The 15,845-nt window shown below is 49.6% G+C and overlaps 1 protein-coding gene across 1 annotated transcript in view; it reads right to left on the bottom strand.

Annotated features, from left to right (window-relative positions):
• LOC108152794 (FH2 domain-containing protein 1) overlaps positions 1 to 15,845 on the bottom strand; it is a 27,393-nt gene extending 11,548 nt beyond the window's left edge. The window contains exons 1-3 of the mRNA XM_017282376.2: positions 15,137 to 15,845; positions 682 to 1,048; positions 438 to 612 (exon numbers count right to left, since the gene is read on the bottom strand). Coding sequence (XP_017137865.1) covers positions 438 to 612; positions 682 to 864 — 358 coding nt within the window. The 5' untranslated portion in view covers positions 865 to 1,048; positions 15,137 to 15,845. The remainder of the gene's footprint in view (positions 1 to 437; positions 613 to 681; positions 1,049 to 15,136) is intronic.

Below are 15,845 nucleotides of genomic sequence, written 5' to 3'. Positions count from 1 at the left end.
TTCAATCCAAAGGCATAGAGGAGCATATATGTAGATACATATATAGTAGATGGTATCTATCTACCGATATATGATCACCCGAACAATGCCCGATTTTCGAAGATCCAATTCAAACGACTTCGGAGTGTAATTATTGGCTTAGAGACGCGCCTCTGAATCGACGGCACGTGCTAAGGTTACGCGAATCGCCATTGCGCCAAGAGACAAAGGCGCTTTGGCATTTGCGACTCCATCATTATCCACCAGAGGGGCTCCAGCCGCAGTCAACGGCTTGCCCCGAGGGTCGCTGGTGGGGCTGGGACTGTGTGACACACGGCACAGGCGGTCAAGGCCACTGGATCCCATTAATCAATTCGATTCAATGAAATCCAAGACGAAGACGAAGACGAAGACGGAGACGTGGGTCGTTTGTGGGGCTCGAGGGGCATCGCACTCACCTATAAATTCGTTGCGGATGCGTATGCGATCCTGCAGGGTGGCGGCGGAGATGATGACACAGTTGATGAAGGCCAGCAGGGCGGCCTGGTAGTCTAGCGGTGGCGCTGTGGAGGCACTCGCCAGCTCCAGTTCGTTGATGACGATCTTGAAGCGGTACCGTTGCTTCTTGAGATTCTGCAGGGGTAGAAAGGGTGGAGGTGAGTGGAATCCCCTGGAATCCTGTGTGTTTCGGGGTGCACTTACCTTGTAAAACTCCAGCGTTTCGATGGCACGCGCATAGCCCTCGGCGCTGTAGGCGCACAGCGCGGAGAGCAGCTCGAAGACCTGCTTCTTGACCGTTGCATTCTGCGTGTCCAGGGCAGCGCCCAGCTTGGCAATGTAGTCACGATTCTCGACAATGTAGTCCAGGCCGATGCGTGAGTCCATGTTGGAGGTTGGTTCTTTCTGCTCTACTCTTCACTGATCTGATCACGTCCCGCTCGGACGTTGTTCAATGGCAATCGAATCGGTTCGATGGGGGGGCGGCGACTAGTGGCAAAGGGTTCGTTCTGTTCTTGCATGGAATATCTGAGCAGTTCACGTCATGCCGAACGCTCCTCGTGCCCTGAATCTGTAAGAGGCAAATGGAGGGGGAAAACAGAGTTAGATGATGAAAGCCCAGCTCTGATTGCATTGCCCAGCCCTTCAATGGTCTGCCCCCTGCATAGAGTTTTAATTAATTTACGATCGGCTCCCTTGGCCCTCGGGCCAAAAGTGTCATAAATTGATTTGGCTTAGGCAACGGCCCAGTGCCCGGTGCCCGGGGGCCGGGGGGCGTCACAGATTTCATAGTTGCTTGGATTTTCGGATTTGCCAACGACGGTCAATGGAGGCACGATCAAAGGCAACCTTTGGCTATGGTTCCGCCTTCTAGATCGGCATCGGCATCTCAATTACCAGCAAATGCCAGCAAATGATCTCGTTAATTTGCTTACACTCAAAACACTCAATACTTTCGATTAGTCCGTGTCTAAGTCGCCGACAAAGTCTGTCGTTTAGGTTCTCGCATATTAAAATATAAATTTTCATTAAAATACAACAAAAAGGCCGATCAAATGCTCAACATTTTTGTCAAGAGCTCCGATCTGAAGTGGCACTTTGCGATATTTGAAATTATAATTTGTGTGTGCGCTAAATGCTCATGTTATTGCCATTGTTGCTGTTGCTGTTGCTGTGTGGATATATGTATAGCTATATGGTCGCTGATTTGTAAGAGGCAGAGCCCTGAGTGAGGCAGCGTTTCGATGCGGCGCTAATGAAATCACATCAACCGACATCGAATTAATGGAGAGACATCAGAATGTGACATCCTTGCGATATGCCATATTGTCGGTCGTCTGTTCGCATGATATTTCCGATAATTCCGCGCAAAGTGCCGGAGTGCCGGGGTGCCGGAGTGGAGCTGAGAGACGGCTGGCGGATGCTTTCGGGACAGAACAGAACAGAAACAAGTTCTCAATCAAAAACAGAGAACCATTTGCATTTCTGTGTCATGTTCTGTGCCTGGCTTTCGTATTCGGATTTGAATGAAGGTCAATCTATTGGTACACTGTGCGAAAAACTATAGGTCTATCCTGATTTTGGGGTAAGTCTCGAGCATTTCTAGTGGAAGTTGCTTGAAATCTGTCACATCTTCTACGCCAATCACGCCCCTTCGATGGCCCATCCGCCACAGCCTTGTGGGCCCCTGTAGAATCCGCTCTGGACAACACCCGCGCCACGGCCGAGCCAGCCGGCGGGGCTCTCGATGGCGATAGGACGATAAATTAATTGCTTATCGGTAAACTGGTTCCATTAGGCGGGCCGGCCAGTCCATCGGGCAAAACACAGCAGCACTACCCGAAAGATCAGCCCAAATTGAGACATAGGTCCAAGGTGGAATGGGATATACATAGGCCTGCCGTGGGAGGGGGGACAGGGACTGGGATTGGGACTGGGAAATGTTAATGAACCCGCCAGCATTCGGGGGGAGAATGGGCCCTTGCTCTGGCTCTGGCTGGAACCCATTCATTTTGGAGTGGAGCCCAAACAAAAGCGGGGCGTTGACAGGCGCAAATGGTTTCTCATATGGGAGACCCACTTGGTACGGAGCCGACAGGTGGTGGATTGGATTGGCGACTCGCTGTCGTTGTTGTTGTTGTTTTTGTTGTTGTCATCTATAAAATGTCAACCACATGCCCACAAATTGCTCGACGGCGCGCCGCTATTGTGGCAACACACAGAGATTTTCGTCGTCATCGCCTCCCCGCTCGAAGCCATGTTAAAGTGCAAGTAATAATTCACGAATTTCAAAACTTTTCAATGTTTGTCTCACCCTCAACCTCAACCTCAACATACCCCTCTCCCTCGCCAGCTCCCCCTAGCAGTGGTCGCCCCAATGTTCGATCGCTGTTGCTGTTGTTGTAGTTTTCAATGTCTCGCGACATTATAATAATGTTGTATAAATTATGTTTGCGTCTCTCAACAACGGCCCACGGGGCGTATGCCTAATGCCTAATGCCTAAACGTGATTAAATGTTGTGCAAAGTGCATACATTGTCTAAAATATTTGTGGGCTAGGCCGGCTCCCGCCTCCCGCCTGGTAGGACCAGCTTTCGAGAGAGTCCACTCCCTTGGAGACGTGAACAAACATCTCGAGTTCCGAAAATCAACACGGCCAAGAGGAGGCTTGAGAAGACCAGCAGCACGCGGCGCTGGCAGATCTGTGGCAAGGTCGTGCCACCTGTAACAAACTACCCAAAACTGAGACCTTGTTGGGTTTTCTGTCGGCGATCTGCGCGGGTGTGTCCACAGCCCTAATCTGCGGCTGTGACTGCACAATTTTCATCAATTTTTATTGGCTTTTGATGGCTGCATTCAGATGTGGAGACAGCAGCCGAAAATATATCAAATAAATTCAACAAAGAGCCATTGACTTGAGTGTTTGGCACTCAATAATAAATGCCACTGATAAAAGCGAGATTACGCGGCGGCTGGTGTGGCATGGCAGCGAAAGGGACTCTTGGATCCATCATTGGGGGCATTAGCACTGCGAGGGCCACTCTCAGAGCTAATCCAATAATTTATCCACGTCATCTTGATCTCTTCATTCTTGTTTAATCTACAAACTTCATTTCTATTCCCATTTCCATTTCCACTTCGCTGTTGAGTTGTTTATAAGCCGCCTTATCAACAACAGCCACCACAAGCTGTGTGAATCCGTCTGGGGAGGCATGGGAACCGACTCGTGGGGCATGGGGCACAGAGAGTGGCTTTGTTGCAGCCAGACGGCTGGCGGTCGGGGGGAGGGGGGCGGACGGCGGACAGGCGAGTCATAACACTTGACAACAGACGGCGACGCCAGCAACATCCACAGAAACAACATCGACAACGACATCGACAACGACTTCGACTTCCAATCAAAACACGATCTTGGAGATTGGTTGGAGCTTGGCTGGAGCTTGGCTGGAGCTTGACTGGCGCTCAGCATTGACCTTATGACTTCTAAAATCGGTAAAAACATCTTTACAGCTCCATGCGGCACTCGCACTCGGCTAAAAATACAAAACTCAGGCTGAGATGTCGCGTACTTGAGGCTGGGATGCACTTTATAGCCTTTACATCAGTGCTCCATGTTCGATTGCACTCGATTCGCGGCGATTCGTCGCGACACTCATCCCATTCACGAGTAGAAGCGTTCACTTGGCAATGCAATAACTTTGCTTTAAGGATACTTCAATGCACATTTTCGGTTGCCGAAGGTCGCGACAGCCACAGGCCGTGCAAATTGAGCAATTAGGGCGTGGCAGAGTACGCCTCATTTGCACTTACTTGACTTGATTCGTCAATTAGCCAGCCAGAAAGGCACAAAGCCACAAAGCCAGCCTCTGGTGGGACCAGCTGGCCGGCTGGACAGCCTCATCGCCATCATCGCCTTTCGTGGGCGTCGGCCAAATTCAAGAGCACCAACAAAGCAAATAAGTTTAACGATTTACGAATATTTCTGTGTATTTCGGTGGATTTTCGTATGGTACAAAGAACGTTTGACTACGAAAACAAATAAAATGCAGCCCACGGACCGAAAACAGGAAAAAAAAAAGGTATAATAATGCGTAGGTTTTGCATTTCGATGATGACCACAGTGGCCGCCGCCGTTCCATAGGAAAACCACACAGACCAAGCCGGTCTCTGGGCTGTGGTCTCCAAACTAGATTCTTATGATCGGTGGAGTGGCAGATGAGGGGGAATGTTGGAAATTCCCTAAACCAAAGCGGAAGTCCACTTGGAGTACAGTGAACACTGCATAGACGAGAGATGGGTGAAAGGAAGCGCCCCAAGCTTCCTATAGGCAGTGCCTACTGTATTTTCAGGCAACTGCAACTAAAAATACTTGCCCCATAAATAGAATGCACTCTGGGTGCCCCTTTTTCGGATGGAACCCGCTGCTCGATGCCCAAACATTTTCGTAAAGGGGATTATCCGTGACTCTGGCTTTATTGGATCTCATTGGAGGCGCCGCGTGGCGCTAGTTGACATTTGACAGGCAACCCGAACCCGAGGGGAACTCCACTCCCCCATTTCTGTGTGTGTTTTGCCATTGATGAGAATTTATGAATGGTCACACAGGCGTTCGTGCGGGTTAAATGGTCTCAACTGGCAATGACAGTCGCCGAACCCCATGGAAAACCCATCCCATCGAATGTGTCAAAAGCCGCTCCATTGGAGGAGTTTCTATTGTTTTAGGGCCACATTTTGCGCAAGCTCCGCTCTGAAGTGTGAAACCCGAACAGGTTGAAGTCTGTTTTTGGAATCTGGGCCTCTGGGCGTTGGTAAGCCTATAAAATGTGAGGCGCTAATGGGCGATTTTCACGCTTATTTACACAATGGAAAAGCGAAAGTTTTATTTATTGGCGGCGGCTCGCACTCGGCCATGGATTGCTCTAGAGACTGCTCGGTTCACATGCAGCTGGGTGCTGGGTGCTGGCTGGAAATTCTGGTAAAGTGCATAAATATGTTCAGGCTCTTGCACTTATGACAGCCCGAACATGGGCCACATTTACAGGTGCCACACACCGAACAGCGAACAGCGAACACCGAACAGCGAACACCGGTCAATGGCCACTTGAGTGCCCCAAAATTGTTGGCATGCCGATTCCGAAGCGAGCCGACACTCAGGGCCAATCGACAAACGGGCCGCACAATGAGCGCTAATTATGCTGAGATCGGTTTTGGCCAAAAGGTTCAATGCACCGCCACCGCCACCGCCGCCGCCGCCGCACGGCACTGCAGCATTTCAAATCCCTTGTTGACCTTAACTTTGAATTGTCAAAATACAAAAGTTCAAATCGACACAAAACCCCAGACAATGGCCGTAAAGCATACAAAAGAAGTGAGGCGATGGCGACTGAATTGTGGCTCGGAAACCTACATAGAAGTGAATCATTTGAATAGAGTTGGCCACAGTTGCTGCACAGATGCTGCCGCTCTGCTCTGCTCTGAAGCTGCCACCGCGTTGACATTGACTTGTGGTTTCAGTTGCCGCATTTCAAGTTTTCTTGTTTTTCTGCTTTTCTGTTTTCAGTTTTGGATTTCTGTGTGTGGGCTCCTGCAGCATGGAGCGCGAATTGTTTTCCTCACTTCATTCAGCATTCCCTCCTCTCCGCTCCTCTCCACTCTCGGCTGTGTCCACGATTATGTGATTAGTCAGCTTCTTGGCTTTTTGGGGAGCAGCTTTTGGTGGGTGCGATTCTTGCCACAAGTTTTGCGTGGTGTTTGAGAGATATTTGTCCTTCGGAAACATTTGCTTGGCTCTGTTTGTGCTCGTACTTCCGCATGGCTTGTACCTGTATCTCTATCTCTATCTATATCTGTATCTGTATCTGTATCTGTACATCATACATGCTTATCGATGCGCTGTATCTGGCGACTATATTTAGCTTGTGGGATTCGGCGGGTATATGTTTGAGAATCGGTTTGTCATTGGGTCGCCTACGAAAGCCTCTGTGAGTCATCGAGGGAGTTCAGTCGTCGTCACAGCTACACTACGAGGCACATACTAGCCCATTTTGGTAACTAACTAGGCAACCAGTTGCCATTTATGTAAGTTCAACATTTGCCGCCGCCGCCGCTGCCGCTGCCGCTGCACTTGTTTCTCGTTAGAACAACAAAGCCAAACAAAGCCCATAAAAAATGCATAAATTAAGCGCTGGCCCGGGGGAAAAAAGGTATCCAGTGACAAGCGTGAAAAGCGCTAGTCTGACAGGCAGACGGACGCGGACGGACTCGGACGGAGATTAGAGGCCAGCCCAGGCATTAGCCGAGATCTCCAACCCTGCCCCTCCTCCTGGCATCAGCATCAACATTACTTTTACCTTTCGGTGGAGAGACGCTGCGATGCGCTTGCGCAACAATCCCCCAAACCAAGTCCCCAGCAGCGCCAACTCGAACTTGAACTACATTGCACTCGTATTCGTACTCGCACTCGCACTCGCAATAATAAATACAAAACCAGCGCAGATTGCTCCCATTTCTTGTGTGGCACAGGCCACGCCACGTGACTGGCGAATTAGTTGGTCAATGCTGGGCTTTTGGGGTTGGGTTGGGTTGCGGCACAGACCGAAGACAGAGCTCGGGCATGCCCAATGTGGCATTCAACACGAGACCTCGCTTCGATTTAGGCTCCTGTTCCTGTGCATCTGCCGTGAGTGCATCGGGGATTCGACTCGATGGATTCTGACGCTGTTGCCTCGTGAACTTGTAGCCAAGTTGTAATCCGATGCCCTGCAGCATTGCCTCTACTTTTTGCATTGTCTTCGCGGCGTTTCGCTCGCTTTGGGCTATTTATAAATAGTAAATGTGGCTATCCGGATGGCTATTGTCTTACAATTAAGATTTCATTGTGGGATTCGTGGCATGGGCCACACGGCGTATGCGCAACTCGATTCGCCGTTGGCTCCACTTGCAACCTGCGCTCCACACAGACCCACAGACACACAGATATGCAGTAATTTGTTTAATTAGCCGTAAATGACGCTGACAGCGCAGTCGGCGCTGGCTCTAATGGAGCGTGGCTGATTTTAATGGCTTGTCGGGTCGCTTTAGCCTTAGCGCGGATTGTGGTTGTGGCAAGTGATTCGCAGTCGCGTCGCCCTCTACTCCCACCACTCTCTCTCTCGCTGTCTGTGTGGCTGCCACACCCCATCGATCGATGGTGAGCAATGCTAATGCCGTATTCTTGCAGGTTGCCACCAAAATGCCACAACACGCGGTGCAAGGCGGTGCAAGGCGAGGCAGCGACCTGCCAAGTGAGCCACCGATTCAGTGATTGCACGGACACTCAAATTTGATTGCCGCTCCATCGGTCGATCGGTGCCGATCCGTCGATCGATCTCTGGATCTGCATGTGCCATTCACGACGACAGCAGCAGCGCCGACGATAATTCAATTAATTGCGAAAATGTCCTAGAGACAAATTCATATTCATGCCACAGACAAAAGGCAATTGCAACAAAGTACGGCTGCAACGGACTCCGGACTGTGTGCGCTGCACTGTGGATGATCGGCCGGGCGGTCGGTCGGGCGGTCGGGCGGTGTGGAGTCGTGTCTGCGATCGTGTAGCTTTTCATTAAATTTCATTAAATTCTTTTATGCGATAGCAATAGCAACCTCAGCCACAACATTGCAACATTTTGTTCGATTGGCAGAGAGCGGTGCGCGGTGAGGCCCGCTGATCTTCAACTCCCATCAGCAGAGCGATCGTCGCCACCGCCGATCCATGCTCCATGCTCCATGCATTTTACGACTTTGATTTATTTGAGCAAATTATTTTTAAGCTGTTACATGACTAGCAGGGATCTTTGGCTCTCGAGGAAGTGTTTGCATGTCTCCGGGAGAGACGATCGTCGATCACCGATCAGCAATTTCGCTATTTCTCATCGCCCATCGCTCGGTGCTCAGTGCTCGGTACTCAGTGCTCGTCCAAGTTATTAGCTGTCTGCAATTGTCAGCATATTCGCTTGACGTCTGACGACTGCGCTCCCAATTCCCTGGCCTCCTTCCCCCAGCACTCTGCTCCAATCCCATCCAATCCGATCCAATGGCGTATTTCCAATTACATAAGCGAGAGATCTCTCTCTCTCTCCATCTGTCTGTCTGTCTGGAGGATCAGCTGTGCATAATTTCAATTTGACAAAGCACATACGATCGATGGCTCCGCTGATAGGCGCCGTTAAACGTTAAACTGAGTTGCCCTCGGGCTAGGGTCTTCCCCCACACTCCATGCCAAGAGCACAGAGCCAGAGCCAGAGCCAGAGCTATTGCACGCCCATTCAGCGTGTTTAATTACTTTTGGGGGAGACTATCGATATGGTCATGGCTATGGGAGCTGGGAACTGGGATTGAGATTGGGCACGGATATCCGCGTACGTGCCGGGCATTGCAACTGGACAAGCGTCAGCTGTGGCTTCACCCCGCCTGTAAATGGGCATGGTGACCTATAAATTCCACACGGGTACTCCATCGTCTATCGTCCATCATTATAGTGCCATTGGGGAGTCGAAACCCAGGAGACACTCCACTACAATTCTTTTATTCCGACTTTGGAGAGGCTTTTTCTCCATGCCCCCCCCCAACCCCTCGAAAGAGTTATCCCAGGCACGCACGATCACCTCTCGCCACGGAACGGAATGGCATTGGCTTTGCCATTCTGCCTTCGTCTGTCTGCCACCCGGCGATTTATGGCCGAGCAGCGACATAAACACAGTTTACGCACTTTGCCGAGCCGAGAGAGCCTTATGGGCCGTGTGTATGCTTGAGTTATGGCTTCAATTTGTTGTAACTCGATCAGGGCAGCCGCATAAATTATTGTAATTCCCGTTACAGGGGGCGGGTGGGGTGTGCGGGAGGCCTGTGGTCATAAACAGAGGCAGGGGCAGCTTCAGGGTCCAAGGTACGCCCCATTTGGCGACAATCGCTTTGATCGATGGATCGGTAATGGGGTTCGGCGGCTTTTTGATGGGCCCAATGGAAATCTGTCAGAGCTTTGGCCCCACTGTCGGTGGCCAAAGTTCAAATTGGGGCTCTGCAGCTGTACCTTGGACCCATGGGCTGTTTACCGCCATGTGGCGCACGCAAAAATTCACTCAGAACAGCCGCAGCCACAGATACAAAGATACAAAGATACACAGATACTACAGCCGCACACGCAGCTGCGGAAACGAAAACAATGTAGGTGAAACGAGTTCCCGCAAATGCCAAACTCAAGAGCTGCTCGCCTGCGAATACCCGTAGATGCAAATCAATAACAGATTTTGGGCCTTAATAGAATTTCGAGGCGGCCCCAGAAACCGCAACAGAAACGGCAACAAAAGCGGCAACGGCGACCGCAGATCAGACAAACAAAACCCAAAGGCGCCGTCGCAAACACTTTGCTCGTAAAGCACCACAAATCGGTCCGGTCCCCAGGGCAGCACTTGACGCAGCACTCCCATCCCCCGCACTAGAGATTCAGAGGGAGGGCGGCAGAGAGGGGGTTACTCTGTAAACAAGTTGCTCGAACTTATGCCGCCGATTAGCTGAGAATTTCCGCTTTCAATCCGCTTTCAATCCGCTGCCGCTGCTGCTCATAAATTAACCGAAAATTTAATAAATGCAGGGGAAGTCGAGTTAGCTGCGATCTTCCAAGAATCTCAGGCGACCTTGAGAGGAGATCTCAGACATGCCAGAGGCGACTCCTTCTTCAGCGAATCAAGCGAATACCAAATATCCACCAGTTTGTGCACAATAAAACCTAAGAATTAGCCATTCCAGGCACAGAGCATAGCAGGGTGTACCAGGGGTAGTGGCTGTGGTAGACCCTCGCTAATTGGTCATTCAATAGATGGCCCATCGTTCTGCCAGGGGGCGGACTGGGTGGGTTCTGTTATGTAACTAGTGGAGCAAATAGCACGAATAATAGCCGATAATTGACGATTAAACATGGGCTGATCTGAACACTTCCCCAAATGATAATCCCGGAGTCCCGGGTCTCCCACCAACCAGCTCCATGACGAGTTCTCTCGCTCTCCATTAATGTGATTTGTTTGCTTATGCGGGAGGTAGGTGGGGAGGTGGGGAGGTAGGTGGGGAGGTAATAACATTTAATAATGAATTTCTGTCTCCCCGCTCGATTGCTGTTTGCTCAACCTTCGGTGCCTTCGGTGTTCGCTCGCTCGACACTTTGTTGACGCATTATTTGTCTTTTTATTTTATGAATCTGCGCTGTCGCGGGGCCGCGAAGAATGCAAATTTCCGAGATCGGCTTTGGTTATGGATAAATTATGCAAAAGACGAGGCGGGCGTATGAGAAATTTCACCTGCTGCTGCCCGCAAGGCGGGCCAAGGCAATCGAGTCCACGGCTCCGCCGAATATGGCCAAAGATGCCCTAGAAATTGGCAAGCCTGGCTAACGGCTAATGGCTAGAAAGTTGGGCTCCACAGCTAATTGGGGGCGGGGCGGAAGTGCAAAACTGTTTGCTCGGCCCATATCCCAAGCATATCTGCGCGTATCTGTTCTGTGGCGGCTCTCCACAAAGCCCCACAAGATACAGACAAAGTCAATAATTACACAGTTCCCAGCGATGGGGCAAATGATGGGGCAAACGATGTCTTAGCGTTTCGAAGCGTGAAAAACGCTTCCTATTATTAGTTGAATTTGTTTTGGGCGCGCAATTTAATTTATATAACAATAATCGTTTATAAATGATAAATTAATATGGGAAACAAATGGTATGGGCGGTCTGCCATCCATCGCTCGTCGCTCAAGCCTCAGAGTCAGAGTCAGAGTCAGAGTCAGGCTGTGGCGGAGGCTGAAGCGCCGAGTGGTCGACAAGTTGCCAAAATTGGCAAGGCTTAAATGGACATAACAACAACTGCGATCGCAGATGGACAGAGGCAGAGACAGAGGCAGAGATAGAGATAGAGGCAGAGGCTGCTGCTTCTGGCCAACTTGGACTTTGTTGGCTATTTCCTATCCGCCTTTGTTCGGGTAATTTATGTGTGTTTGGGCGCCTTGTGTGGGTTGCCTTTCGGATGGGTCAGCACTAAGAAGAAGTCGAGTGGCGACGACTGGCGACTAGGCATTTACTTTGATTTCTTATTTCCTTTTGAACGGACAGGCGAGAGAACTTCCATATAGGGAGCACCGCTGCCACCACTGCCTCACAGTGGCACGCAAATTTCGCTTTGTGGCGATTTCTTTTTCTTCTTCCAAATTTGGAGTGTCAAATGGTTGGGCGAAAACTGAGCTTCTAGAAGGTCTGCAGGGTTCCTGGCCTACAGCCTCCCAGCCCCTCTGCACCTCCCCCAACGACTCCCCGATGCCTCGGTCCGCCTGGAAGTTGGAGCGCTTCAGAAAATTTAAATGAGCTGATTTATGGCTATTTGATGAGCGCATTAACCGGAGTAGCCGCCTCCGCCTCTGTCCCCCAGCTGCCGCCTCCTCCTCCCGTAATTTATGCTCTTTAAAAGTTATTACATATTTAAGTTGTATTTGTTCTGTAGAAGCAGGTCCCATCGCCCAGCTCCCAGCTTCCATCTCCCAGCTCCCAGCTCCATCCGAATTCTTGGCGCAGGTTCTGCCAGCACTTTTTCAATACCCAACTCTTTCGTTGTTGTTGCTGTTGCTGTTGTTGTTGCGGCTGATGATGTTGTACGGTGTACTTTATTATTAATTTTAAACGTGGGCCCACAATAGCAACAATACTGCCGCCCACACAGCAATTGTCAAGTTGCTTGGATTCTTTTCTTGGTCGTTTTTCGTTTGATGCCCGTGTGGCGGAGGGCATTATGATTTCGAGCAGATGTTTGCCACGCAATGCTCCAATAGGGAACCCCAAAGTAGAGAAGGTACAAGTATCATCATTTTTGACTGTGTTTGAGAGAAAGCGTATGATAACTCTTGTAGATGGCATCACGGTTTGCCCTCCTCGTAGCCACATGTAGGGTATGCATAGCGATGTCTAGGGTATCAAGTGATTCGACCCACGTGCCCAACCTTCGTTTCTTGATTTGTGTTTGTTCTTGCTGCTTGCTGCTTGCTGGCCGCATTTGTTGTTGCTCTTTGCGGTTCTGTTGGTTGCTTTTTTGCGCTGCAGGTTTGTGTTTTTTCTTCGCGATTAATTCTTGCAATTTGAACATTTCAGCACGTCGACGTCGGCGCCTGCTTCTAATTGCAAGCGAAAAATTACTCATACGCCGCGCTGTGCTCGCATAATTATCGCCTATTTCCACATCAAATCATTTGTGCTGGCGTGGGCGTGGGTTGGCCCAAAGAACTGAATATGAAATCAAGAAACAAAACAAAAAACTGACGGCTGCGGCTGCGGCTGCGCATCCTCCCGTCAGCTGCTGAATAGTAATTATTCTCGCACACAGATAGCAAGTAGAGATACGTTTTGCCATTTATTTATTGTTTAACAAATATCTCGGCTCTCGACTCCACGCTCCCTTTGGCTCCCTGCAATGAATTGGCTTTATGCGCTCATTTGCATATTAAATAAGCGGCTGGCCCAGGTTGAGCCACTGCATCGGTGTTGGCTGCTCGGCAACAGCAGCAGCAGCTGTCCCGCCAATGCTAAGACGCTGTCGTTCCAGTCGTAGGTTGTGCCAGCGTATTACGCGAGGGAGCCGCGATCTTTATTAGTATTCTCGATTTGGCTTGTTGACGTCAAATGATTGAAAAAGGCAGCATTGCATAAGGTGGAAGTGGAAATGCCTTCCATTTGCCCTACGGAATGGAGTTGAGCATTTAACAAACGTAGAAATCAGATCACATGCTTGTACAGGAAGAGGCACAGAGATGCCTGTAGTCTCAGGACCATTCGTGTGAGTCGTACTGTGTGCCGAGTTTTGAACGGGTTTCGATGCCTAATCCCGAAGAAACCTCATTCGTAATGGTTTAGTCATACGTGCATTCTATTGAAGATGTTGTGGGATATCGGCCAGAGGCTCTGCTCTGCCCGCTTAGTCAGAATGGGCTTCCAGCTAAGGCTGACGCGGCTTCGGCTCTTTTGTTGTGATCTCCGCTGGGTCTGGGCCCTGCGCACTCATCCCATGATTGGGCCGAGCGCCTTGTAGGGCGTCCAGCTTAGATAACAATTAGAAAATAAATTTATTTGGACGCATGCAAATTTCAATATTTATGGAAAGACACAAACGAAAGGCTGCGCGAGCTGGGTGACTATTTCTCCGCGTTTTTGGTGAAACAAGTAGTTGTATTTCCTTTTTCAATGCCCAGCTATTGACAAGCAGAGAGTTACACTTATCTCCCTCCATCCTCCATCCTCCACCGTCCACCGTCCACCGTCCATGAGTGGTGCATAGATACGAGTATGTGTGCAGGTATGTGTATGAGTGTGACATTAAACCACACACAAACAAGTCCGCCATATTTGGCAATTGACTTTGCAGCCAACAGCCAACAGTGCTAGCGAGATGTATATCTACGCGTACGGGGACTGGGGATTGGGGACCGGGGACTGGGGGAGATCTGTGCGCTTGCTTTTTATTATTTCTTCTTTTAACTGTTTGCGCTGCCCACATGCGATGGCCTGTGCTTGATAAATAATTTTAGTTTTATAAACACAAATTGACACTTCAAATTGTTTGCCAAAAAACCAATAAACGAACCAAAAGAAAAAGAAGCACAAACGTCAGAACAAAAAGAAAAACGAAATCAATTTGAATTAAGCCGCTTCGATCTGCCGCTCTGAGCAGTTGGCGGAGATTTCTCTCGCCCCGGAGACCCGGAGGGGTGGACCCGGGCTGGGGCATATCATGAGCATAAGAAGCACTTCTCGGAATCGGCCAGGCAGGTAGCGGTAGCCGCCCCACTTGTTCTCGGTCTCGGTCTCGATCTCGAATCTTATAAAAAATGCGAATCGAATTTGTATCGGCAAAGATCTGAAATATGTGGCTTCTAGCTCTAAGCCTCTGGGGTGTGAGGTGGGCATTGAATAGGAATGGAACCCGTCTGGAATTGGCAAGCCTGAACATATTTTATGATTTACAGATCTCAGGCATTCACAGATAAGCCATGGACCTTGCTGGGGCGACTCCAGATGTTGGCGATAATTAATTGTTTATTTGTCTTGCGATTACTTTGGTTTTTCGCAGTAAAAGTGCGATATTTGTACGTAAGCTTTGCTTCAGAAAAAGTATATACGTAATTCTATCTAGATCGTTGTTATTCCACCCAGAAAAGATCTATCTTCCAGCAGTGTAAAGAAAATGGTTCAGAAATGATTTGTGAACGCTTTTGCCACTCAATTTAGTTTGGTCTTAATTTATAACAACCATTTTCTATAGCCTGCTCGGACTGCCGCCTTTGGAATGTCTTGGGGAGGGCGCTACGGCGCTTATCAGGGCGCTATTGTAGCGCGTAATTGATCTAGTTTTGTTTTGATCGCTTTCCCCCTGGAAAGCCCAGTGCCTCGATAGCTGATAAATATTGTCTCAGCTGTTCGAGGCTGATCGCCGCTAATAGGGAAAAAAAAGTGCTTAATAGGTCGGTGGACGGACGGACGGACGGACGGACGGATGGATGGACACGGTGGTCAGTGGATAGTGGACAGCGGACAGTGGACAGTGGACACCTGATAACAACTACGGGCTCAAGATATCGTTAAGCGAGGGGAAAACTTACCATGGGAAATGAAGTTGATTGGGAAACCTGCTGCCAAACACCTGTTCTGGATGTTGCGCTGATCCAATTTGTGAATGAAAAATGGTTTTCGGTTATCGCCTCAATCTGGCACTTTGTTTCGCTTTTGTCAGAGTTATCGTTTCTAGTTGCTGCTGCTTTTGCTTTTGCTGTTGCTTTTGTTTTTGCTTTTGCGATGCAGTTGGTCTTGCTTGTGCTTCTGCTGCCGCTGATGCTGATGCTCGCTGCTGCAGCTACTGCTTCTGTGTGGTTGTGGTTGTTGTTTAATTAGCAATACAAACACATTAGCTAATGCACACACGAGGCGGCACCGACACGGACGCGGACCTGCATAGACATGCACATGCACATGGCGCCCACGCGGCGTGCCAATAGCAAACGCGTTTATTGAAAATGAAATCGTGCCGAGTGCTACGACTGCGCACAGAACTTCAGGCCGCGCAGCCGCCAAAGAGCCAACCCAAAAATTCAGGTAATACCAAGCTCTAAACGCAGCACCCAACGAGAGTACTGGCACAACAAAAACCAAAAAAAAAAAAACGCCGAGTATTGTAAAAATCGAGCAAATACCGAGTGCACTGCTGCACATGCACTTTGTTTATTATCTGCTCGTATTTTTCTGCTGTACCAGCGACTTTACCGAATCCCAAGTCGAATAACCGTTTCGTTTGAGCGATCGAAATTAACTTAA

The sequence above is a fragment of the Drosophila miranda genome, chromosome XR (genome assembly GCF_003369915.1).
Source record: "Drosophila miranda strain MSH22 chromosome XR, D.miranda_PacBio2.1, whole genome shotgun sequence".
NCBI lineage: Eukaryota > Metazoa > Arthropoda > Insecta > Diptera > Drosophilidae > Drosophila > Drosophila miranda.
The sequence above is the reverse complement of the archived record's forward strand: the minus strand, read 5'-3'. Positions and strand labels throughout refer to the sequence as shown.